Source organism: Pelobates fuscus, chromosome 3 (assembly GCF_036172605.1).
Source record: "Pelobates fuscus isolate aPelFus1 chromosome 3, aPelFus1.pri, whole genome shotgun sequence".
Taxonomy (NCBI): Eukaryota; Metazoa; Chordata; class Amphibia; order Anura; family Pelobatidae; genus Pelobates; species Pelobates fuscus.
In genome coordinates, this window is record NC_086319.1 from 322,244,162 (window position 1) to 322,269,648 (window position 25,487).

Genomic DNA, 25,487 nt, shown 5'->3' on the forward strand with positions numbered 1-25,487 from the left:
CAGTGATGCAATTTGTGTCAGTGGTGATACCCTCCAGGCATCAGCATACCTCTCAACATAAAGAAATGAGGGGTAATGACATGAGTGGGCAGTCCCTGTATTTTTTTTATGTACATATTTTAATGATTTTCAAGAGCATCAACTACACACATAGATGGTAAGAGATCTTTTCAGATACATAGCATTGCAAAGGTGCGGCCATATTTTACACCTCATAAGAAGGTATTGTAAAGGAGTGGGTAAGCACATGAGAGGAAGCTCAGATTGCACACCTAAATCAGGGCCCCTGCCTTTACTGGAACCATACTGCAATTGTTGCATCATTGTTTGTGTACATTATTTGCATCATATATCTACGTACATGCTATTGGCATTTAAATCTGAATATATTAGTTTAAAAACCAAAAACAAATTTGTCAGAGAAAATGACTGTTGTTTGCAAACTTTTGTTATGTAAATCATGACCATATTGTCATATGAAATTCATTTACTTCATCATAATTCTAATGTAGAAAGTGTGTCTGTAAAAACACCTGTTTTAATGATACGATCCAAAATTGAACTTGGAACTTGACATTAGTTTTTATTTTGGGGCTTATTTACTAAACAATGAGTTGAACCAAATTAATCTTTAATTTGGCTAGATTGAACATTCTGATTTAAATTGTGTTCTCAGCTCATTGTTTTGCAAGTAAACTCTTTAGATGATTTCACCCCACTGTATTAATGATTCTATTTATGCCCTTAGCCTGTGCTGTGGGAACTTATGCAGAACGAAGAAAATGCCTCATCTTTTGAGATTCTTCTGCAGGTACTGTGAACTATATTGAAATAATTTATTGATACTATACACCTCATTACAGGAGAATAGAGCAGTTGAAGACTTTCATGTTAGCCTGCCTGATCCTGACATTCTGTTACCCAGACCACCAACTCACTCAGCACATGTGATAGGAGGGTGCGCTGGCATACTTTAGAAGTCTCATGCGAGTATATTTTTGGCCTTAATAGATTATATTCATAAGTGTGATACTTGCTGATCATAAAGAGGAGATATTTTAATGGATTTCATTTTATGCACCCAAGTAAAAACTATTAAATCATTAACAGAGGTGATGTGTACAATGAAGGCAAGTATAAAAAAAACACACTTACTTACCGTATATACTCGAGTATAAGCCGACCCGAATATAAGCCGAGGCCCCTAATTTTACCCCAAAAAACTGGGAAAACTTATTGACTCGAGTATAAGACTAGGGTGGGAAATGCAGCAACTACTGGTAAATCTCTAAATAAAATTAGATCCTAAAAAAATTATATTAATTGAATATTTATTTGCAGTGTGTGTATGAATGCAGTGTGTGTGTGTATGAATGCAGTGTGTATGAATGCAGTGTGTATGAATGCAGTGTGTGTGTATGAATGCAGTGTGTGTGTATGAATGCAGTGTGTGTGTATGAATGCAGTGTGTATATATATGAGTGCAGTGTGTATGAATGCTGTGTGTGTATATGAGTGCAGTGTGTGTGTATGAATGCAGTGTGTGAGTGCAGTGTGTGTGTGTGATGCAGTGTGTGTATGAATGCAGTGTGTGTGTATGAATGCAGTATGGGTGTGTGTGTATTAGTGCAGTGTGTATGAATGCAGTGTTTGAGTGTGTGATGCAGAGCCTTGGTGGGGGTGGGCATTTTTATTATTTTTATTATTTTAATACTAATTGTTTTTTTTGTTATATTATTTTTTTTTAATTATTATTTTTTTATTATTTTTTAATATGTTTTCATTATTATTATTATTAATACTTTTATTAAATTTTTATTATTATTATTAATATCTGTATTCTTATTTTCGTCCCCCCTCCCTGCTTGCTAGCTGGCCAGGGAGGGGGGCTCCTTCCCTGGTGGTCTAGTGGCATTGGCAGTTCAGTGGGGGGAGAGGGGGCTGTCAGAGCTGTAACTTACCTTTCCTGCAGCTCCTGTCAGCTCTCTCCTCCTCCGCGCCGTCTGTGCAGCTCCCTCTGTCAGCTCACACTGTAAGTGTCTCGCGAGATTTACACTGGGAGCTGACCGAGGTGCTGAACGGACGGCGCGGAGGAGGAGGAAGCTGACAGGAGCTGCAGGAAAGGTAAGTTACAGCTCTGACAGCCCCCTCTCCCCCCAGTCTGTATTATGGCAATGCAAATTGCCATAATACAGACTATTGACTCGAGTATAAGCCGAGTTCCGGTTTTTCAGCACAAAAAATGTGCTGAAAAACTCGGCTTATACTCGAGTATATACGGTAACTCTAAGGGACATGTATGTACATAGTGGGGAATCGTGATGCAGCATAATAACAGAGAACTATCCCACTTATCTCCCAAATAATGACAAACAACGTAGTATGGATAAAACAGGCCACAACATTTATTATAACATATGATAAATACTGTATAACACATCCATAAATTATTTGTAATCTTTATCTTTACTTGATATAAACCAAACGTCAAACCTAAATAACCATAACTTAAAGGGACACTCCAGGCACCCAGACCACTTCTGCTCATTGGAGTGGTCTGGGTGCCAACTCCCACTACCCTTAACCCTGCAAGTGTAATTATTGCAGTTTTTTTTAAACTGCAATAATTACCTTGCAGGGTTAAGTCCTCCCCTTGTGGCTGTCTATTAGACAGCCACTAGAGGGAACTTCCTGCTCTATAGCACAGGTTTTCTGTGCTAGAGCGTCGCTGGACGTCCTCACGCTGTGTGAGGACCTCCAGCGTCGCTCTATTCCCCATAGGGAAGCATTGAAATTCATTTTCAATGCTTTCCTATGGGGTGCGCTAATGCGCATGCGCGGCATTGCCGCGCATGCGCATTAGGTCTCCTCGGCCGGCGGGCGAGATCAGTCTCGCCCACCGGCCGACGTAAGCAGAAGGAGGAGCGGCGGGGGAGGAGGAAGCAGCGACGTGGGACCTGTCGCTGCCTCTGGTAAGTCACTGAAGAGGTTTTCACCCCTTCAGCAACTGGGGATTGGGGGGTGGGAGGGAGAGGGACCCTCCAGTGCCAGGAAAACGGATCGTTTTCCTGGCACTGGAGTTTCCCTTTAACAAATAAATTAACACATAGTGTCATAAAGTATAACCCAATCATCCTTGCCAATATACTGACCATGAGCCTATGTACCACTTTTTCTCACCTCCCCCCTCTGGCATAAATTCCTTCTTCATCCCAATGCTTACCACCAGCTGATCGTTTCCTTGCTCGGTGGGTTAACCCTTTAGAGCAGGGATAGGTTGATACCTGAAACTTGACCACCATATTCCACATATTGACATAACCGCCTCAAAGTTAATTGGCAAGGACATACCCCTGGCTAGCTGCGACTAAATATAACAATGGGGCAGGTGGGAGGGAAGCTGTTTGCTGGCCCGAATCCCAAGTGGCAATAGCGTAAGACCACCCATACCAAACTCACATACCACATAATCCCACCCACACATTCATACACAACCAATCACACGCATCCATCCCCAAACTCATACATGTGCCCTTGTCCGCTTAGCTGTGCTATCCCCCCAGGGCCTAGTCTCAATAGCGACCACTGCGACCCTGGTAGTTCTGCCATCATCACAGAATACCTATGTTCTCTGGTTACAGCCAGGAATCATATGAACCAGAGCAATTCTTTAGAAACAAATGCATTGGTAACAGCTAACTTTTAGCTAACTATTATAGTTTGCAGAAATATGAGAGGTAATTATTTTAATTAGTTCAGGAACTTGAAGCAGCGTTAGGTTTATTGTATTGATGTATAAACAGTGTTATATAGTCTGTAGCATTTCATACATAGCTACAGGATTTGTGACATTTTCTTGTAGAATATAATTGATTTATTATATTGTAATAAATATTATGTGGTGATAATTTGATCATTATTCATAAGCCATTTTAATTCCAATCAATATAAAATATTTTAAGCTGAAAATCAAATGCACCATTGTCAAAAATTCTATGCGGTTTAGTAAAATATATGCAGCTAACATATTTACTTTAATGACTATCTAGTACTAATTATAATAGTTATATAACTGGTCTAAGCATACATTAGCATTTCACCTAATGCTGGCAACTTATCAAATCTCGTCTGTAATGCCATGTCAAATTGCAGATATATGATTTGTTTTCCACCTCTCGATAACAGGGAATAAGTGGTTTGGGGGTATCTGATCAGTATTATATCTAATTTTCCCACCCTATTAAAATGCACTAACTTTATTAAGTAATAGTAATAATAATTAAAAAAAAAATAAGAATACTAATATAGTATGCATTGTTACTCTACAAAACAAACTGTGGATAATAAATTGGGTATATTTATAGAATTTTTGCATGAGCTGTTTCATTGATATTTCTGTTTTCCTGACAGGAATATCTACAGATGCCTCGAGGAGGGTTCCAGAAGGTTCTAATGTCAGCCGAGAATGAGGCAGTGGAACGATTCCTTTCCTTGATGCACCGATCTTGGCCTCGAATTCAAGTAAGAACATTCAACAAATGGCATGATGGAAGTAAATAGAAATCTTTAATTGAGGTTTTGGAGAAAATTCTGTTTCAAATCTTTAATTACATGATTTAATGCTGTGTGTTGCTAGTACTATATCTGAGAGGGGTTTATCAAAGTGACACGGGTGGTACAAAGTGCTGAAAGTGTGGCAATTACTATGACAACCAAGAGAATTACCAGGCACAATTATTTGGTGAACACTCCCCTTTTAAATTTTGCATCACTTTTCAGAATATGAAACTTTGATAAATCTCTAGACTTGTGCACTTGGATTCAGGCAAATTGTGATTCATCTGAATTTTGGCCGAATGTCATATATCTGCTGTTTGGTCGAATGCCATATCTCCAAAACACCGTACAAACGTATTTGTGACTAAGCAAATGTCTAGCGTAATGGCTAAACATACTTCATTTGAGTAAGTATTGTGTTGATCACAGATCAATTGAGAAGTGACCAATAGAGGGGGAAAAGAGGCGCAGTAAAAAAAAAAAATAAAAAAAAATAATATATATTGAATACATTTTCCCTGTGTTGGTTACTTTTTCTCACTCGATCTGTAAGCCAAAAAACGAACCCAAAAATGTACCTATCAGTGTACTGGCTCATTTTCAAGCCCTTATTGACTTATCCAAATGTTACCCTAAATATTTGCATGTGGACGAAATTTTGCTGAACCAAATCATCCCATGAACCAGCGTCATACATCAAGAACAAAACTAAAATTTGTGGATAAATGATTCAGCCAAACCAAAACTGTCACACCGTGCCCAAGTCTTTAAATCTTCCTTAAGTCTTCTATGGAACATACTACATATAATGTATTTCTGAAGGCGAACTAGAGGACTTTTTGGGCAGAGAACTATATTATTATATAATAGAGATAGCCTTGCTATCAAATTTACCATCCGTTTGTGTTTTAAACTTACTTCTTCCCGGCTGGCAGGAGTTATGTATTTCTGTAGGCATACCAGTGTATTTATTAAATGTGATGGGTAACAATAATGTATTGCCCTTCTTCTGACTTTCCACACCCTTCAGTCGTTAGTTTCCTGGTTCTAATCTACAAAGCTACAACTTACCCCAACATTCCACAAACCTATATTCAGCCTATTTTCCAGGTTGGTTTAGTTTGGACTAAATTTGTCTATTCCATTGAAAATTCCTTTCCATGTTCATGACTGTCAAACTAAGTTGTGCTAAAACCATTATTTAAAATATAAATTTTAATACAATTTAGTAACACATTATAAATAAATTCAAATAACAACGATATAAACAGCTTTTTTCGTCTTTTCAGGTCTCTCTACCCGATGAGAAAGGTTTGGAGACCCTCACCTCCATGATGATCCAGAAATTCCCTCGACTGACCCCCCAGATATTTGTAGACTTATCCCAGTTTATTCCATTTATGTCCGTCTCTGACATCATCAGCTTCCCTCTGTCCCTGCTGGCCAATCAGAGTGTGTAAGTGTATCAGTCCCAGACCCAGCTTGTACTATAAACTGTCTATCTTGAAATGCCCTAACCACGGTGCATACTGACTGCTTATTACTATCCAGATATATAATTACCAGCATAGCAAGTCATTTACTGACTTTATGTTTTTTTTTACACAACAGTATTACAGTAAAGGTCACATTAAGGTCTTGCTGTGTTATAAACAAGTTTATGTTCATTACAGATTAATCCTATAATAATATGGTGGATGCGCGCACAGGATCAGAATAATTTTGTTACATGATGCGGTTGATTCACTTCCATATACCGGCTATTTTCAGACGTCTAGAGTCCTGTAGACTAAAGAAATCTCATCGCTATAAGCCAATTAGTGTCATTAGAGACACCTATTGTTTGATGAAAACAGTATGATGAAAGCTATGACTTGGAGGGGAGACAAAATGGAAAACTAAAGTACTTGATTCAAGCAATATAACTGTCAACACAATACTATGAGTAAAACATAGAAGCAAATGTAAAATAATACTTTGAAAATTACAGGCTTTCTTTGACGGAAACTGTAGTGGAGTTACAATTTTCTGTTAGAACTTGGAATTTCTTCAAATGTTGTTTATGTTTATGTCTAGACATTTGATATTTTAATTTTCTTTTTTGCTGTGGCTTTAAATCTATTTGCTTTCCTGCTTGAAGGATGTACGCAATGCAGGAGAGAAATTGCTAAACATTTTAAATGGGCAAAGAGGGACACTTTCATTTTAGGGGTGTTAGTGGGGAGTGTTACCAGGGGTGAGGCTGTTCTGAGAAATTGTAGATGACTTAATATTTACAATTTATGCAACTATAATGTAATTAGAAAATTTTTTGTTTTTTTACACAGACTGATATCTAAACACGTTTATTGTAGTTTAAAGTACAATTACTGTGAATATTACTGCTGTGAGCTCTGTTGTCCACCCAAACACAACAACAATATGGAGCTCCTAGAAAAAGGGGCATTGGGTAGAAGCGTTGGCTAAAGAGATTTATGATGCAAAATGGGGACTGTTATACCTCATAATCATGGGGTGCCGGGGTGCCAGGGTGTCACAGTGGGGGTGCAATTTCCCCGCTACAGTAATAATTTAGCTCACCAGATTGATAATAGTATTTTTGCCTTATAAATATATATTACTGTGTTCTCTTGATTTGAGCATATTATATGCGGTGTTCATGCTGATAGATGATAATTTGTTCCAGATTAGATGCAATCAGGATCCACAGCCCGGATATGAAGATCACACAGAAACGGGCCTTTGCAAGAAGACTCCTGCAGGTTGACCTGTTTGGTGATATTCCTTTATGGCCTCCATACTTTCTGAGATCTATCCAGCCTATACTCCCGTATCTGCCCATCTGTCACTTTGTAAAGTTAACACCTGAGCAGGTTATTATTTCTCTTTTATTTTCCTCATCATCAGTTAGCATTTGTGGAAGCAAAGTATGCAGGTAGAATACATACAAACTATATTGGCCCTCTTAATGCTCTGCTTCAGTGCTTCTATTATTTTTTGGAAATTTTGTACATACAAAGCCTATCCTAAAATGTTTAAATGGAAGAATGGCACGTGATACATCATTTTATCAAATCCAAAAAGAAAGCTTAGGCTTTTTATAGATAATAACTTCTTCTGGCTGAGGTACATGAGATCAGTCGTAGACAATAGCTAGAATGACCGAGGCTGTCTACCCTGGCACTAAGTTGATAATTCCACTGCTTTAAATGTTATTCTTGCTGCTATCAGTTGAATGAGATTGGCTGCCTCTGTTATATAAAAATCAGAACAGGAAGCTCTATTGTGTGATAAATTATAAATAGGATCGCCGGCTTTGAAAAGTGAACAAGTACAAAGTGCTAGATAAAAGGGATGTGATTGAGGTAGTGACAGCGATGCTAATCATTTGTTTTGTGTCTATCAGATTAAATTGCTGGCAGATGGCTGGAAAGACGTAAAGCTTGATATGGTTCATGGCCGCTATGTGGCACAAAGTCTTATGAACAGAGACAGAGACGAAACAACGGAACAGATTCAGAGGTATACAGCCTTCATGCCATCTTTCACAGTCTATAGGATTATTTAAAATAAAATAAAAAAACAACGAGAATACACTCATAAACTGCTAGGGCTAATTTTGCATTATCCGGGAGTCTAACCAAGACCTCTGATCCACTAGTCACACCTATGAGCTCGGACTCGGAGACCTCATGCAACACCTGATTCCTTTCTACTGCATTAAATAATCAAATGTCCCTCTCCAGCTTAGTCTTTGTGATGAAAAGAAACCCTCAAAAGCTGTTAAAGACTTAACATGCAATGTGATTATGGTATAATTTCTATTGTAAACAATAAACCCATGGCATCAAAGCAATGGTAGGTAAGAATTTTTTATAGTTACTGTTACAGCCACAAGTATCCCATTTGTATTTCCATTAAACCTACGGAACTGAGTCACAGAGCAGCATCCAAACATCTACCATATGATCACTATAGGGCAGTGGTTCCCAACACAGTCCTCATGGACCACCAACAGTCCAGTTTTTGTCAGTATCTCCATTTGAATAGAAAAGTGAAAAAAATACATAAATCCTGGACTGTTGGTGGTCCATTAGGACTGGGTTGTGGACCACTGGTATATGGCACAAGTGCTTACTTGGAATGCACTGAAGGGAAAGAGCTGAGGAAGCAGAAATGAGAAGGCTACAGATGTTAGTACACAGGGAGAATATGATCTAATATCCCATGCAGGACAGATACAATGGTTCTATCAGTCTATTTGCTCACATTCCTGACTCTATAACCTATATGGCTTCCATTGTAGGCTTGGTAGCCTCATCTGTTACTTGACATATGAGGATCTTCACAGTTATCTCCAACTTCAATACCCACTTGGAAGCCTGGAGAAAAATCTGCTTGAGTGCATTTCAAACAGGACTTTATCCCCCCGTGGACGGGTAAGTGATTTTTATGTGAGGGTCAATGCATCTGTGCTTATAATAATTAGAAAAAATATGGCTGTTGTGTTTTTATTCAATCTCCTGCGTATCAAACCATAAACTTTAAATTTTACAAAAATACTGTTGTTGTAGAGTGGAAGTGTAGTGTTCAAATAACCCAACAAGCACCTCTGACACAGCTCACAATTGAGAGAAACGTGTATTGGGTGCCCTCACTCTGCAGGGCTGCCATCAGAACTTTTAGGGCCCCTTGCACAGCTCAAGGTCTGGGCCTCCAGTACAGCCACCCCCTGATGTCGGGCCTAGCTCAGTGATTGGTAAAGAACCAGGTGACAGAAAAGCAAACTCTTTCTAAATTCTCTAGATGGACTAGGGGACAATCATCTGTAGCAACCTGATATCTATCCTACTAATATGTGGAGAGTAGGCTTTAGGCATCAACAACGGTTAATTCAGCATGGAACCCTTAGGCATTTTTGTTTGTTTGAGGCAGGTTTTCTTCGTATATTCAATTCAGTGGAGAGTGAGGAGGTTTCCAGACATTACCTTAAAACATTTAATTCTGTTTTACTTTGGTGTTAGGAGATTTTGTTCAATTTCTCTGACTACAAGATACAGTGGGACCTTGGTTTACGAATTTAATGCATTCTCCGGGACGTTTCTTATTGTGAAAAATGTGTAAACCAAAACGCGGTTTCCCATAGGAATGCATTGAAAACCAATTAATCCGTTCTGGAGGTCAGAAAAAAGTCAAAATGAGCTGGCATGGAAACCAACCCACAATGCAGAACACACAATAAAAGGCGCGCAAACGACGAAGCTCACCGCTTGAGAAATGCACCAAAAGTCCCAAAACAACTGCAAACAATTTCCAGAATGGCTCCAAAGCTCGATGCAAAAGCCGCTCCAACACCTCCACACTCGACGCCTCGTGCTACCCACAGGCTCTAGCATGCAGGGGGCGGTGATATGTTTCTCCCAGGTGCAATGCATCCTGGGGAAACTTGCTTTGTATTGCAAAAAAAAAATGTAAACCGAGGCATTATTTTCAATGGATTTTCTTTTGTAAACCGAAAATTATGTTAACCGAGGAGTTTGTAAACCGAGGTCCCACTGTATAGCTGTGCATACTGCATTGAAATATATTTTTATATAATGATTTCTTGTAGTTTTAAATTTGTTTACATTTTTTTTGTATAAACTTCTCTGACAAGTTTTATGCCAAAATTAAAGGTTAAAAATGTTCTGTCAATTGATGTGAAATATGTAATAAGCCTTACCTTTGTTTGACATACTATGCCTCTGCGTAGGCAACAGTGCACTGATTTTTAAAACTAACATTTTGCATATGAAATAAAAAAAAATGTTCTGTCACTTTTTTGTTCCCTCGAGATCCCTTACTCTGTCCCCCCGGCACCCTCTCCCAAAATTTTTTTGGGCCCTGGGACTGTTTAAACTTACGATTTTTATTGTTGTTCCTGTCCAGTCGGGTATTCTTTCACTGTGCGCCATATTACATTTTTTTAAGAAGATGGTGCCTGCAAATTGTATTTCCTGCCCTTTCCTGGGTGTGTGAGTTAAATTACATGCATGATTAGTCAACCGATGGCTTTATGCAGACCTCAGTTGACTCTCAAGATCATATGAGAGTCAACAAAGAGGATCTGCAACATGCAGCTTCTGGAAGTGACCTGTCACTGGAGGGAAGTGAATATACACACAGCCAGCCAATGACAAAACTTAAAAAACGCCATTGAACTTTCAAAAGGCCATTCGACCCTTTGTCAGCTTATGAGTACCTGCAGGTTATACATAATGAAAATAGTCCCTACTACTTTTTACTACATTTTTTTTTTATAAAAAGGGGGCAGACAAGAGGGGGGTTTTGGATATGCCTATTAAAAAAGGGAGAAAACTGCTTTACTTGATTGGTTTAGCCACATTTTTCCTTTTTTTTGTCCCAGCAAACAGATGATCAAATTAAGTCCCATGTCAATAATGCAAATGCCCTCTTATTCATTTGTAGCTGGCCTACTCCTTAGTGGATGTACTAAAGAAGGTCAATCTACACGGACTTGGTCTGACCGAAATAATGAGCTGGAAACGTCTACTTTCTGAAATGGGAGTGGATTTCTTCCAAAAGCTTGAAGGTTCCCAGTTGTCTGGTCTTCTCCAAAAAGTAGAAGCTGCAGAAATATCTCCTGCCCAGGTATGTGTATCATATTGTTTAGTTATTGTTGGCTTCATGGAGCACAGCTGCAGTAACAGTCTGTGATATGTGCACCCTCCTTTTTAAATCAGACTAATGCTGCTGTTATGGTTTTCCTTTTACTATAAAAACAAAATTTTTCATATTTTTTTTAATATATTTTTTAGGCTTTGGCAGTGATGAAATACATCACCCCAAAAAACAATGTAAGTATTTCTTAATATTACATGTCATGAGTGGCAGTTTTTTTTTTCTTTTCAGTTTTCTTAGGGGGTTGGGGGAGGGTGGGGGTGGGAGGGGGGTGAAGGGAGACAAAAAAAAACTGCACAACTCTCTACTATTCTGAATCTGACTAGACAGTTCTGCTTTTAAAAAAAAGATCCACCATCCTGTTTTGTTTTGTTTTTGTTTGTCTGCTGCTCTGCTCTTGGGAAAAAAATAATAGGTCCCATAACCTGAAGCATAAGAGCATCATGTAACCATCTTATTGCTTCTGTGGTCATTCTATGATATTTTTGACCCTGCTCAGCCCGTCGGTAGTGCTGTCTACTTGCTCCATTCATAGATTGCTAGTCATGTTTCTGTAATGATGTGTTACTACTGACAAATTAATTGACAGGTAAACAAGTCCAACAAGAATGCTGGTGCAACAAAGTACTACTCAGTTTTAATTAAAGACATCAAGAGTTGCATATGTTTTGGGTATAATACCCTTTATCAATGTAAAATGACCTTTATTAATAATAATGCACTTACGCCAACAGAAGACATTGAGGTGGTAGAAAGGGTAATTAACTAAAGTCATCTTCATCATGGGTTCAATAATAAGATCAGTCAGCTCTTATAGTACAGAGTCAGACCAGGTGGTGACTGGCAAATTAAAGTAAAATTAAAACTGCTAATTGAAAATGTGTCATTATTGTTAACAATATTTTATAGAGATTGCATCATGATCTCTGCTTAAAGTTTAAAGGAATCTCCAATAATCCAAATTCATACAGGAATCTTCAACAATCCAAATTCATACAGTAGCCTATTTGTTGATGTATTTAGAGCGTGCTAAACTGAGTTGTTCCTCCCTCCCATCTCCTATAGTTTTGTTTTATCTCCAGGGACTTTTTATTTATCCTGTAAAAGATTCCTGTGTTTTGTATGCAGGTTGCAGAACTTGTGATTTGCAGTTTCCATTCACTGATTCCAGTTCTGAGTCCAGAAATCCTTCGTTCTCTCTCTGCTTCTGTTCTTACAAGAGCCTGCCAATGTCTGGGACCTTCCCTTCCTCTGCTGTCAGCCGCACAGAAGGCAGCCATAATGCAGAACCTCCGGGTACACTGAGTGAATATTTACAGTGAATTTATATCATCCATGTCATGGCTGGGAGAAGATCTCATTGATCTTTTAAATACACACACGCATAATCACACATTATGTTTATTATTGGCATGTATATAGTGCCAACAAATCCCACGCTTTATAATATTATAAAGTGAGGAATTTAACAGTAAATTATAAAATTGCTAAATGTTATAGGAACAAGAGAGTTATTATCTCCTATGTATGGGTCTTGCACCCAGAGGCCATATCCTATTTTTAACCAACATCCATTACTGTTCTGCTTTTTGATAACACTACATAATGTTTAAATATTCTGACTCCTTTACATACACTAAGAGTAGCAGGTAGTTTTAGATTTGTTAGGTTTAGCTCTTTGCTGGGATACTGAATGAAAGCTAAGTATCAGTGTAGTATCAGGACCCTGCTGGGGACTTGCCATGGTAAATTGGCACTAACACTGTATATTCTCTGTTCTTTGTACTAATGCAGCAATATTCCTATGAACAAGAACGCTGGTCTGTGCAGTTGGCTTGCCTGCTTCCATTTGCCCCTCTAAAACTTTTGCACCTTGATACGCAGACACTGCTGAAGAACATTAGTCTATACGGAGAACTGGAATGGATGCCACAACAGGTAAAACGGGCTATCACCAGTTATGCTGTGCTATGCAAGTGTGAAGAAAATTCAACCAAGAGGGGTATTTACTAAACCATAATTTGGTTTTAAAGATTGAAACTGTCTAGAGCTTATCTTATGCTTTTTATTTTCATTCAGTGTTGTTATTTTAAAGTTTTATTTGTTTGGTTTCAAGTCAGAACTATCTGGTGTTCTTACGGAGTTTCAAATATCTTGGATAAAATAAAATAAGAACTGTAATTACATAATATATGTGGAACACTCACAATATACACTGTTACCAGAGGCAGTAAAACATATTCAGACACTGACGCAGGAAACACCCCAAACATAGACTGCGGCAGACAATTTGCAAAGAGAACAAACTCTTTATAACGTATGCATCTGTGATACAGTCAGTTCTGGATTAGGGCTTTATGGGCCTGCTGGAAATTACCACGGGCCTAATTAGGAAATTTGAATTTGCGATTCTGGCATTTTGTGCTTAGGAGATCAGCCTGACCTCTGTCTACAGCTGGATTTTGAATTCATATATAAAACCAGACATATTAAATCCATAGTAAAAAAATAAATTAGTAGAACAGTATAAACTAGACGAACTCAAATTAAAATCAGAGCGAGGATGAAGGTTCTGAGACATAATAGTGTTAATTCTTTATTTCTTGTTATTGTAAAAAACAAATACATGCAATTTTGCTACTTGCTTTTAATTACTTGTTCCTGCAAGGGTAACAGTTCTATAAGAATATAGTGCAAAGAAGGTTACTACACAAAATGGCACCAAATCTACCTGAGACAGGTTATAGGGCTCTGTATAGTTTGAGTGTAGCTTTTTAGACTACATTTAGCTATTAACTGTACAATACATATTACGTATGGTTTTTTTTTTTTTTTGTTTTTTTTATACCACTTGATCCGGGTTAGCATAACCTGTAACAACAAAATACCTTGTTAATGTGATTATTCACTGTCATATAAGAGGAATCCATTTTATTCTTTATTTTGTTTTGTGTTTTTTTAGGCCTACTAACTAAAGTGTGATTTTATGTTAATTAAAAGTGAATTTAAAATTATTTTCAAATGTTATACTAAAGAAGATTAACTGGAAAATGTTTTGTCCTGCAATTTTAATTTCACTTTGAATTGTTAACAACGTATAAGTTAGCGACTCACCTATTTGCCGGATATCTGTAGAAAGCTAACAAGTGTTTTGACTGGTGCTCTGACTTTCTTAGCAGAAACAAATATTAAGCGTATACACTTTTCTTTTTTTTTTTTTTACAATTTGTAACATTAGTATTTATAATGGCTTTGTATGTTAAAGCCAGTATTGTGCTCGGGAGAATAAAGAACGCTATAGAAAACCAATGAAGAGCTGACAGAGTGGAGGAGCATTTAAAGTGAGATAAGCAATCAGCGAGGTAAATGATGGCAGCCACATTTATTATGGATTGGAGTGGGAAGAGCGAGATGATGGATAAGCCAATTAGTGGGTTGAGAGTTACACTAGATGCCATCACATTTTCTGTTTGCACAGCTCATTTATAAGATTGAAGCTTATGTCTCAAAGTGCTGCTCAATTGTTAATTTAAATGTAGAAAAGAAGGGAGCCTTGCTGTTGATACGGTGAATAGTCTAGAATGACCGTGAATACAATTATTAAACTTAAACAATACATGTTGTATAGTGGATTTTGAATACAGGGCTATATACAATCATGGGAAAGTACACCATCTTTGAATTCTATGGCTTTACATATCAGGATGTTTGTTTATGTACACCTCTTTTAAGGTCCCGACACAGCATTTCAATAGAGTTGAAGTCTGGACTTTGACTGGGCCATTGCAACACTTTGATTTTCTTTCTTTAGCAGCCATTTTGTTGTAGATTTGCTGGTGGGCTTGTGATGTTGCTGTTAATCTGAGGTTGTATTTACCTACGTTTAAGACCTGCTAAGGAACAGACGATTGTTATTATGTCCTGATATGTAAAACTATAGAATTTAAAGAGGGTCATGTATAAAGTAGTAACTCTGGTGTAAGGTCCCAGGAGTGGATTAGACATCAGGAACATTCCATTGGTCACAAGGTTTCCCAAGAATTACTCTTTAAACATAACCTCCAGTTTTTCTAGAGAAGTTAGGCAACTTACAATACACGCCAAGAATTGTCTTCAAATTCCCCTCCTCCTTTATTAACAAGTCTGATTTTATTGGTTTCTGGATGATGTGTTTGCTGTCACCGCAGACGTCATCACAAGCTAACGTTGCCCATCTGATTATGATCTCTTTTACCAGACCCAGTTCCTATGGCGGAAGATTCAAGCTGGAGCTAATCTAACCAAGAACACTATTCTGTAAGTCACTTTTTGATGCCATGTAAGCTGTGCTCATAGACATCTGCTGCATAGGGAAAAAGGGGCAAAACTCCACCAAAATTGCCCTTCTTCTTATTGAAACGGTGTACAGACAGATTATGGTTTCATTGCACACCTACTCCATGGACAGCCATGCAAACTAGATATTCTCTAGAGATGCTGTGTGTGTAAACATCAACAAGGAATATGTCATCAAATAGTAAATTGTGATGAGCTGACTCCTGAGTTGCATACAAGCCCTAGGATTATATTAAATCAAAAAGTCTGTAAAATTATACACGGATATCAAAAAGTTCAAGATGTTAGAATGTTTTGCATAAGACTAATTATAAAATATAACTGAAAATGAGTTATTAATTGGCACGGTCTGTTGCCAGAGCTGGTTATTTTGTTTACGTTAAACGGTGACCATCTGCTTTGTTACTGGTATCTCGAAGATCTTGTGGGGATTGCTTGATTTCTGCACCAAGGATAAATTATCTCTGTGTACACTTATTAGTTATCAGCATGGCATCATACCTAGGTGCCCCTTTGAAGTGGTGGATAAATGGTACAGCCTTGAGGCATAAATGGTAGAGACAAAGGGGAATTTATGTGTGAAATAACAGTAAAGATAGTGTCTGTCTGAACATCATGGGTACTGTAGGTGTCAACAGCTGGCGTGCCAACGGTTATATGAAGATTTATGGCTGAGTTATTTTAAGAGGCAGACGGCAGAGTGAATAAAGCAATTTCTGCCAACATGCTGCTGCCGCTCATTTGCATGTGTCTAGCGTGTCTCTCCATCACCATTATTTTCCTTTAATTGCAGCACCCTTGGCAGTCTTGCAAATGGGATCCAGTGTGATACCCTACAGCAACTAAACACTCTGTCCGAAATCAGAGATGTTGTGAAATACCTGCATGGAATACCCTGCGGTCTGCGTAAAAGCCTGGTAATAAATGTCTTTTCATTAACAAAGTAACCAAGTGGAATTATGGCCATATGTAATTTGATCTTATGTTATGGGCATTTATATCTTACTTATCAATATTGCAAATGTCTTTCTTTCCATATAGATATGTCATGCTGCTTACGTAACAGGTTACAGATACATTTGTCCTTTTGTTTCAGTCTGTTATTAGAAGCATTGTGATCACTATTATTCTCCCACCCATGTGGCAGATTTATTAACTTACATTTGTTATAGAGAACCAGTCCAGATCTGACACTTATTCGTGAGATGAGGTTCCTCTATGACCCTAACCGTGGCTGACTGCTTGGCCAGGGGCTGTGACTTTGTTTACCTGTGCTCTCTGTCCCACGTTAGTCATGACTGACCACATGTCTACCTCTTTTCCTATACTCTGAGCCTATTTTAACCACATGTGCCTCTCTTTGAAGGAGCTTCAGTTTGTCTCATATTAATCTATTAATTAATCATTCCTGCCATTCTCCCTACCTTCATAAAGGGCTGTCTAAATGCCAAATGTCCTTGTAGGCTCTATGGCTTCTAATTGTATAACCCACACTTTGCTCATGTTTAATATAATATTTTCTACATAGAGGAAGTGCATTTTGGAGGAAATTCAGAGGCGGCCTGGGCTGTCATGGGAAGACACAGCGTGGATGGGACCTGAATTTGTTACTGACTTGCCGTATGTACTACCCAGTAACTATAGCCTGTATCTATAGATTTCATTAAAGGCTGCTTGTTTGTATGTGTATCTGTATGTATTGCTATTAGCAGAATAGTAATTAACCTTTTTCATTGAAGAGAATAGTATATTGATTGTTTATCTACCAATATACTATTCTCTTGCTAGCACCTTTATGTATTTTTTCATTTGTTCTGTGGAGCATATAGGTCATAGATTGTGGTAGCAGGGATTATGGTAGCAGGGGTTATGTTCCAGCGCGATGTTTGACACAGACACGCGATGTCTGTCGAGGATCAGATCAAGGCTTCCAACTTAGCAAATTATCATTGACTTTGTATTTTAACTACAGCTAAAGAGCAATTGTAGCTGGCTTACATCAATATTGGACTTATTGCTTAATATTGTTTAGCCCTGTTCTTGTCTGCAGAGGGGAGGTTATATATAATATATTTAATAACGATAGCCTGATTTGGTTATTTTGTTACACCTCTGCTGGATGACAGTAAACGTCTCTAAGCTGTTTTGTGTCTTGTTTTCTTAGTGTGAAATTAATTGACAGACTTTCCAATGACTCGGTGAAGCTGTTCTTGGAACATGCCCATAAATATCCCAAGGTCTTCCTGGAGCTTCTTCCTCACAAGAAGGCTGCTTTGGTGGAAAAAGCGCTCCGTGTCTTGGTAAGATTGGTTACTAAGGAACTGTGGCAGATAAAAAGGAAGATAAACAGAACTAATCTTAAGCACTAATATTCGGGGCCCTGCATTGCACCGTGTCAGTCATACCATGCAATATGGCTTCTATTGCGCAGTGTGACATCACACACCGTGCAATATATGATTTGAAAATTGTCAGTAGTAGAGTCTGTGGTGGATGTTGGCAGTGACCTTTAGGCTAGGGGTGGACACAGCTCCACATTTCCTCTCTCTCCCCAGTTCATGTTTGGGTTTCAGCCATGTTAGATGGAGACTACACCAGGGATGTGTGATGCAAAGAGTTAACCGGTGCCACTTCAATGTATGCTACCACGTTCACCCGATCTTTTAGCTCCCGATAACTTCATGTAGGGATATTGGAAGGAGCGGGTGTATTTCAACAAACTGCATACACTTGAGCAGCTCAAGGAGAATAGCTGTGCAGAAATTGAAGCACTAAAGCCTCAAACATTAACTAATGTTATGAACAATGCAATCGAAAGAGCCCAACTCTGTGAATCATCAAATGGAGCTCATTTAGAAGATGTCTTCTTCCGCACCTAGTCAAACAATTCTCTATAAGTTAAACATTCGTTGTATGCAGTATCATTGAAATTAGTTAATTACTAAAAAAAAATATTGACTCCTCAAACCCTACTCTGAACTTTGACCCATGTATAATATAATATAGCCCAAATTTGAAGTGGGAGAGGTACTAAATGTATAGTTCTTATAATATTGCTTGTAAAATGCCAGTGTATTCTTCATAACTAAACAAAACCTAAAATTATAAAAATGATGATACAAACATTTAATCATTGAATAAAAGGATGTGACAAGGTTACTGCTTAATGTTTCCACTACCAACAATATTTATACACGTTGTTGATTTTGTTTTATTTCCATTACAACAAACTCCACCTATCTTGCCTATCCTCCAGAATTGCCCCTCATTCTATTGCCAAAGGGCTGTATATAATGTTCCTGCTGGACTAGCATTTCTGGGAAGGAAGTGGGCTTTGGACCTCCACTGACATTTCTCCACAGCGTCCTGTTTTGTGAATAAACCCTAATGTCTCTGAATTTCCATGTAGAATAACCATTATTCTATTTCCAGCAAATTCCCGAACATGGAGAGATATTGGTGGAAGACTTAGAGCTCCTGGGACCTTTGGTTGGCTATATTGGAGAAGAGCACATCTCACAAATTAATAGGAGGCATCTATTGTTACACTTGGATGAATTAAAAACATACTGCTTTTCCGAGGAATTTATAGGGAAACTTGGGAAGATCTTAACAGAAGAAGATATGTTGGGGTATTGTAACCAAATATTCATGCATTCTGATATTTCTTTGTGTTTCAATCTTTCTGAGTGTTAATGAGAGTCTATTATTACCCATTTTATTTGTTGCAGAGAAAAATAAAATGCCTAATAATAACAGTAAAACTATTTTTTTTAATTCTAGAAATGTAAGCTATGTATGAGGCTGTCTAACTATATACTTATTATTATTATTATTATTATTATTGATATTTATATAGTGACAATTAATTCCGCAGCGCTTTACAATTCTATGACAGGGGGAGATTTAACAATAAGTGAGATAATTACAAAATGATACAGAAACAAAAGGTAAATGAAGACCCTGCTCAAACGAGCCTACAGTCTACTGATGGTAAATTTGCATATGCTCAGTCTATATAATATACCATAATAAAAATAATTCTGTGCAACATTTTTCCAGTTTGGCTATTTTAAATTTAGATTTGAAATTCAGTTTGAATTCCAGACAGTTCTCACTTTTCAGGGTTAGATATTCACTAAAGTGAGAATTGCTGGGAATTTAAAATCAATTTCAACTTTAAGGCCAGAATAGCTAAACTGAAAACAGTATTTTTCTAATTCATCTGTTTTGGCCTAAATTTAAAAAAAAAAATCACTTTATTGAAGAGTGTCCTTTTTTTCTCCTCTTTCAAAAAATGCAGATTTTCAATAGAAATTAGGACTTTTGTGTATTTAGCTTGCTACACACTGATGGCTACAGACAACCGGCCCTGTTACTTCCTGGTAGTTTAGCTAAGTGGAACTAAGCTCAAGAGGCAGCAATTGCAAAGAATTTTCATTGAGCTGAATTGGGAAGTCTGTGATTGAACAGATGCAGAAAGTGGGTTTAGAAGGGGAGGGTTTGCAAAGGCTACCGAGAAGAGATCTACAGCTCTTCCAAGCTGTTTTTAGATATACCTAATATATAGTTAAATGCATGCATGCTTCTATTGGGGTATATCAACTAAACAGTAATATATATATATATTTTTTATTTATTTTATTTGGGGGGCGAGGAGGTTGCAGTGGAGAGAATCCATCTAAATATTTAAATGTACCTCTCTGTTTCTCTTTTGACATCCTTTACCTCTTTTGCTGTCTACTCTGGCCCTCATGTAGTCTCATGTGTCCCACTTTGGATGGAAAGTGTTGTTAAAAAATGTCAGAATGGTGTGATTGTAAATGGGCTGAGATTGTTAAAGAAATATTATGATCTAGGTCAGAATGTAGGAAGACCACACACGTGCTTAGGGCTACCTTAGTATAATATCTATTACAAAATCAGCAACAGTCTGTATCTGTACTGCTTTTTTTTTTTTTAAATTACACTGACCTAATTATAATCTGACTAATTAAACAGACATATACATGCTGTATTTTACATCCTACAGGAATCCACTGTACTGGACTAAGAAGGATATAGTGCATATGGGAAGGTTGTTATTCTTCTTACCAACACAATATATTCATTCACTCCCCAAGGTAAGAGACTTATTCACCAAACATTTGATTGTTGCAAATCAAACATTTGATTTGCAAAAGTTAGGCCTGAATAGCTGAGTCGATATAATTGTCCCTTTAATCTATTTTAGTATAAATTATGCCGTTTCTGGTTTCAGTTCAATATAAATTATGGAAATACATTTCTCTGCCAGGACCCCTTTCTTTCTCTCAATCAGGGCTATTTGCCAAAGTGAGATTTGAAAGTGAATTTAACCCCTTAAGGACACATGACATGTGTGACATGTCATGATTCCATTTTATTCCAGAAGTTTGGTCCTTAAGGGGTTAAACTTTAATTTAAATGTCACGGTCATAGTAGCCACACTGAAAGCATGGTTGACTTTTTCCTGTTGGACATTTTGAAACTAATTATTCTCAGTTTTAATAAAATGATAAAGAACATGGTAGGGAAGATAAAGAATTAAGAATGCTCACATTGTCATCATTGCCAGCCAATCACATTGTTAGTTTTAACTATCATATATATTTCTAATCTGTTGTCCTATTACTAGAATGTGTTGGGTCAAGATACTCTTGAATGGCTTCTGGAGAGCCAGAGGGTGTGGGAGGAAGATGAAATTGGACGTATCTGCATGAAGGAAAACACAAGCCTTATGGACAGGATGAGGAGAAACAGACTGATACTGACCTCAGCCATAACAAAGAGCATCTATAGAGGTACTCGAGGTGAGAGATGCCCATATACTTTGTGTATAATAAAACCTTCACTTCTGTGTTGATTGATGTTACTGTTTGCTTACTATATTAACTCCTTGTGTTTTGTTTTTGTTTCTTACTTTCTTTTTTCTTTTTTTCTATTTTTTTGTAACTAGTTCTTTACCTTATGCAATTAAACCTGAGTTTATTGCTCTATTATGCCCACATCTTCCTTTGGTCTATTTTCCCCACCTCTTGTGCCTCTCTTGTTTCTTCCTCTACAAGGTATCCAGTGGGTGGTACATCATGTGCTCTGCATCTACAGTTCCGCATGTTTATTGTCAGTGCTACCTACAGAACTAGGCACTAACATGAATCAGAGCAATGTGCAAATCACCTAACACCCAGTTCCGGTTCCTTGGAAAGGGCCACGTCACTAGACAGTGAATCAATAAGAGGTGCTCCTCAATCAGGGTACATAATTTGATCTCCACTCTAGCTTGTGAATTTGTGAAGCACCACATTTGAGTCCATACTGCAGTCAAATTAGTTCACATTAATGTAGTGCTCACCATGAATGAGCATGTCCACAAATTAAAAATTATTTCCCTTAAAAGACAGTCACATAGATATGACTTGACTCACTAAATCTTTGTATGGAATTTTCTATAAAAGTGCAAACATACTCAGTAAAGATATAAAAATCCACCAATGGGAAAACAGTAGCCCCCATGCCCACTGTGAACTGGTCATTTATGTTTTTGTGGCCTCTGCAATAGTGAGTATGGTAGTTGTTTCCACAGAACCTGTCCCAAGCTGTGCAGACATGAGAGTAACGTTACCCTCTGCGTGGAGCCCTTCTCAGATTAGTGGGATGACGCTGCCTGACTTCGAAGACTGCCTGAGCTTAATAAGTGAAGATATGGATCTCACGCCTCATCAGGCAAAAGCTGTGCTGGCAAAAATAAAGCAGGTATATTGGGTTATTTACAAATAGATCCTCTGGTCACTGGATAAAAACCCAGAGCCACGAGTATCAACTGGAAAAGTATTTAAATAGTAGAAAAGCAAATACAATGAAATGATAAAGGTAAGTATCAAAAAAAGGTAATGGTCATGAATAGATACAAGACTAATCAAGCCTAATGGCTACCTCCGGTCTTATGTACTCTTCAATGCATATACTAAACTCGGACTCTGGACTTTAATATAATAAATATGGTCCAAGTCTGAGGCATATGAAAAATGCAGAAGAGAATTACCTAGATCCCATGGTGTCTAGACCTATTCCAAAAAAGTGGCTTTATAGGTACCATAACCACATGTAGTATTATCATGTTCTAGTCACCTTCATAGGGGGCGTGAAGAGGTTGCAATCTAATAAAGCGACTAAAAGAAGCCTGAAAAGATTAAGAACTAAATGATATATTGTTCCTTTGTTAGGAATGTAACCATTTAGTTCGTATTGTATATAGAAGAATCACTTAGTTATTGGGTTATTTAAAATATTTTGCAATATGTACACTTAAATATATATTAATGCAAAAGTTAAATAATTGCCTGTTTTTATATTTATTGCATTTAGAACTTGTACATTACTTGGAAACAAACCAATGTCGAAGGGCTGCAGCTCTTTGACAAAGGAACAAAATCCACTAGCTGAGCAAAGTCCACTGCAAAATAACACAAAAGTGGCTCTGTCACCTTAGAAACATAGAATGTGACGGCAGATAAGAACCATTCAGCTCATCTAGTCTGCCCAATTTTCTAAATACTTTCATTAGTCCCTGTTCTTATCTTATAGTTAGTAGAGCCTTATGCCTATCCCACGCATGCTTAAACTCCTTTACTGTGTTAACCTCTACCACTTCAGCTGGAAGGCTATCCCATGCATCCACTACCCTCTCAGTAAAGTAATACTTCCTGATATTATTTTTAAACCTTTGTCCCTCTAATTTAAGACTATGTCCTCTTGTTGTGGTAGTTTTTCTTCTTTTAAATATAGTCTCCTACTTTACTGTGTTGATTCCCTTTATGTATTTAAATGTTTCTATCATATCCCCCCTGTTTCGTCTTTCCTCCAAGCTATACATGTTAAGTTAACCTTTCCTTGTAAGTTTTATCCTGCAATCCATGAACCAGTTTAGTAGCCCTTCCCTGAACACTCTCTAAAGGATCAATATCCTTCTGGAGATACGGTCTCCAGTACTGCGTACAATACTCCAAGTGAGGTCTCACTAGTGTTCTGTACAACTGCTCTATTACATTGTCTGCCTGCCTTTAAGTCATCTGAAATAATTACCCCTAAATCCCTTTCCTCAAATATTCTGTACTCTTTACGTCCAAAATCTATTATCTTGCACTTATCCACATTAAATGTCAGTTGCCACAACTCTGACCATTTTTCTAGTTTACCTAAATCATTTGTCATTTGGCTTATCCCTCCTGGGGATAAGTTTACCTAAATCATTTGTCATTTGGCTTATCCCCCCCTGTTACGTATCTTAGTATCATCAGCAAAAAGACATACCTTACCATCAAGACCTTCTGCAATATCACTAATACAAATATTAAAGAGAATGGGTTCAAGTACAGATCCCTGAGGTACCCCACTGGTGACAAGACCATGCTACGAATATACTCCATTGACTACAATCCTCTGTTGCCTGTCACTCAGCCACTGCCTTACCCATTCAACAATATTGTTACCCCATCCAAAAATCAAAAAGATTAGTTTGGCATGATCTCCCTAAAGTAAACCCATGTTGTCTCTGATCTTGAAATCCATGTGATTTTAGATGTTCAACAATCCTATCCTTTAACAAGGTTTCCATTACTTTCCCCACTACTGAAGTAAGGCTTACTGGCCTATAGTTGCCCGACTCCCAACTACCTTTCTTGTGAATGGGCACAAAATTTGCTAACTTCCAATCTTCTGGGACTACTCCTTTGAACAATGATTGGTTAAATAAATCTGTTGATGGTTTTGCTAGTACACCACTAAGCAACTTTGGGTGTATTCCATCAGGTCCCATTGACTTATTTGTCTTTACTTTTTACAGTTGAAATAGAAACTCTTCCTCTGTAAACTCACATGTAACAAATTACTCATTTGTCCTTTTTCCTAACTGAGGCCCCTTTCCTTCATTTTCATCTGTAAATACTGCACAAAAATATTAATTGAGGCAATCAGCTACACCTTTATCCTCTTCTACATACCTTCCTTCTTTTGTTTTTAATCTAACTAATCCTTGTTTCACTTTTCTTTTCTTATTTATGTATCAAAAAATGTTTTGCCCCATTTTTTTTTACTTACTGTGCTATTTTCTTCTCTGCTTCTCTGTGTGATTTGGAAGCTCTTATAACTAGAGATGTTCGCTGGCGAATAGTTCCCAGCAAACATAGCTTGTTCACGTTCGCCACGGATGGCGAACATATGCGATGTTTGGTCCGCCCCCTATTCGTCATCATTGAGTAAACTTTGACCCTGTACCTCACAGTCAGCAGACACATCCCAGCCAATCAGCAGCAGACCCTCCCTCCCAGACCCTGCCACCTCCTGGACAGCATCCATTTTAGATTCTTTCGGAAGCTGTATTTTTTTTTTTTTGTATTATTTTTTTTTGTATTTTTTTTATTTTTTATTTTTTAGACAGAAGTGTGTTATATTTGAGCATGCTAGGCTGAGCATGCGTATATCATGGCTAGTGGCACTGAGGGTATGAGTATATAGCAGTACATTGTTGTGAAAGATGGCTGTCATGTTTAGGGTGTAGCTTGCACGTTATCAACTGTGTATTTATATCAGCAGCTCCACCACTAGTTATAAATCAAGTGTGAGTCGCCCCATGAGATGAGACTAGTGAATAACATAATACATGAACGGTTAAGGTAAAGGCATGTAAGGAACTACGACAATAAACTCTTTAGGAGGTGAAATAATGACATGTTTAAACGCTACTTTACGATTAGTTAATGTGCAGAGAGCAGTTCATGTGATCAAAGGCATGGTGTGGAGGATCGGCTATAGTGGGACATGCTTGGCAGGCTGCTGTTTACTGCTTGTGCTCATCCGATCCCTTCTGGGCGCCAAGTGCAGACCCTGGGAGTCCC

At 37.8% G+C, this 25,487-nt stretch overlaps 1 protein-coding gene across 1 annotated transcript in view; it reads left to right on the top strand.

Annotated features, from left to right (window-relative positions):
• STRC (stereocilin) overlaps positions 1-25,487 on the top strand; it is a 49,741-nt gene that overhangs the window by 11,121 nt on the left and 13,133 nt on the right. The window contains exons 5-22 of the mRNA XM_063446293.1: positions 749-811; positions 4,411-4,521; positions 5,847-6,013; positions 7,244-7,430; positions 7,964-8,079; positions 8,864-8,996; positions 11,026-11,208; positions 11,376-11,414; positions 12,367-12,534; positions 13,033-13,176; positions 15,476-15,534; positions 16,367-16,490; positions 17,102-17,193; positions 17,738-17,873; positions 19,006-19,205; positions 20,606-20,696; positions 21,230-21,404; positions 22,154-22,347. Of these exons, the coding sequence (XP_063302363.1) occupies positions 749-811; positions 4,411-4,521; positions 5,847-6,013; positions 7,244-7,430; positions 7,964-8,079; positions 8,864-8,996; positions 11,026-11,208; positions 11,376-11,414; positions 12,367-12,534; positions 13,033-13,176; positions 15,476-15,534; positions 16,367-16,490; positions 17,102-17,193; positions 17,738-17,873; positions 19,006-19,205; positions 20,606-20,696; positions 21,230-21,404; positions 22,154-22,347 (2,382 nt within the window). The remainder of the gene's footprint in view (positions 1-748; positions 812-4,410; positions 4,522-5,846; positions 6,014-7,243; positions 7,431-7,963; positions 8,080-8,863; positions 8,997-11,025; positions 11,209-11,375; positions 11,415-12,366; positions 12,535-13,032; positions 13,177-15,475; positions 15,535-16,366; positions 16,491-17,101; positions 17,194-17,737; positions 17,874-19,005; positions 19,206-20,605; positions 20,697-21,229; positions 21,405-22,153; positions 22,348-25,487) is intronic.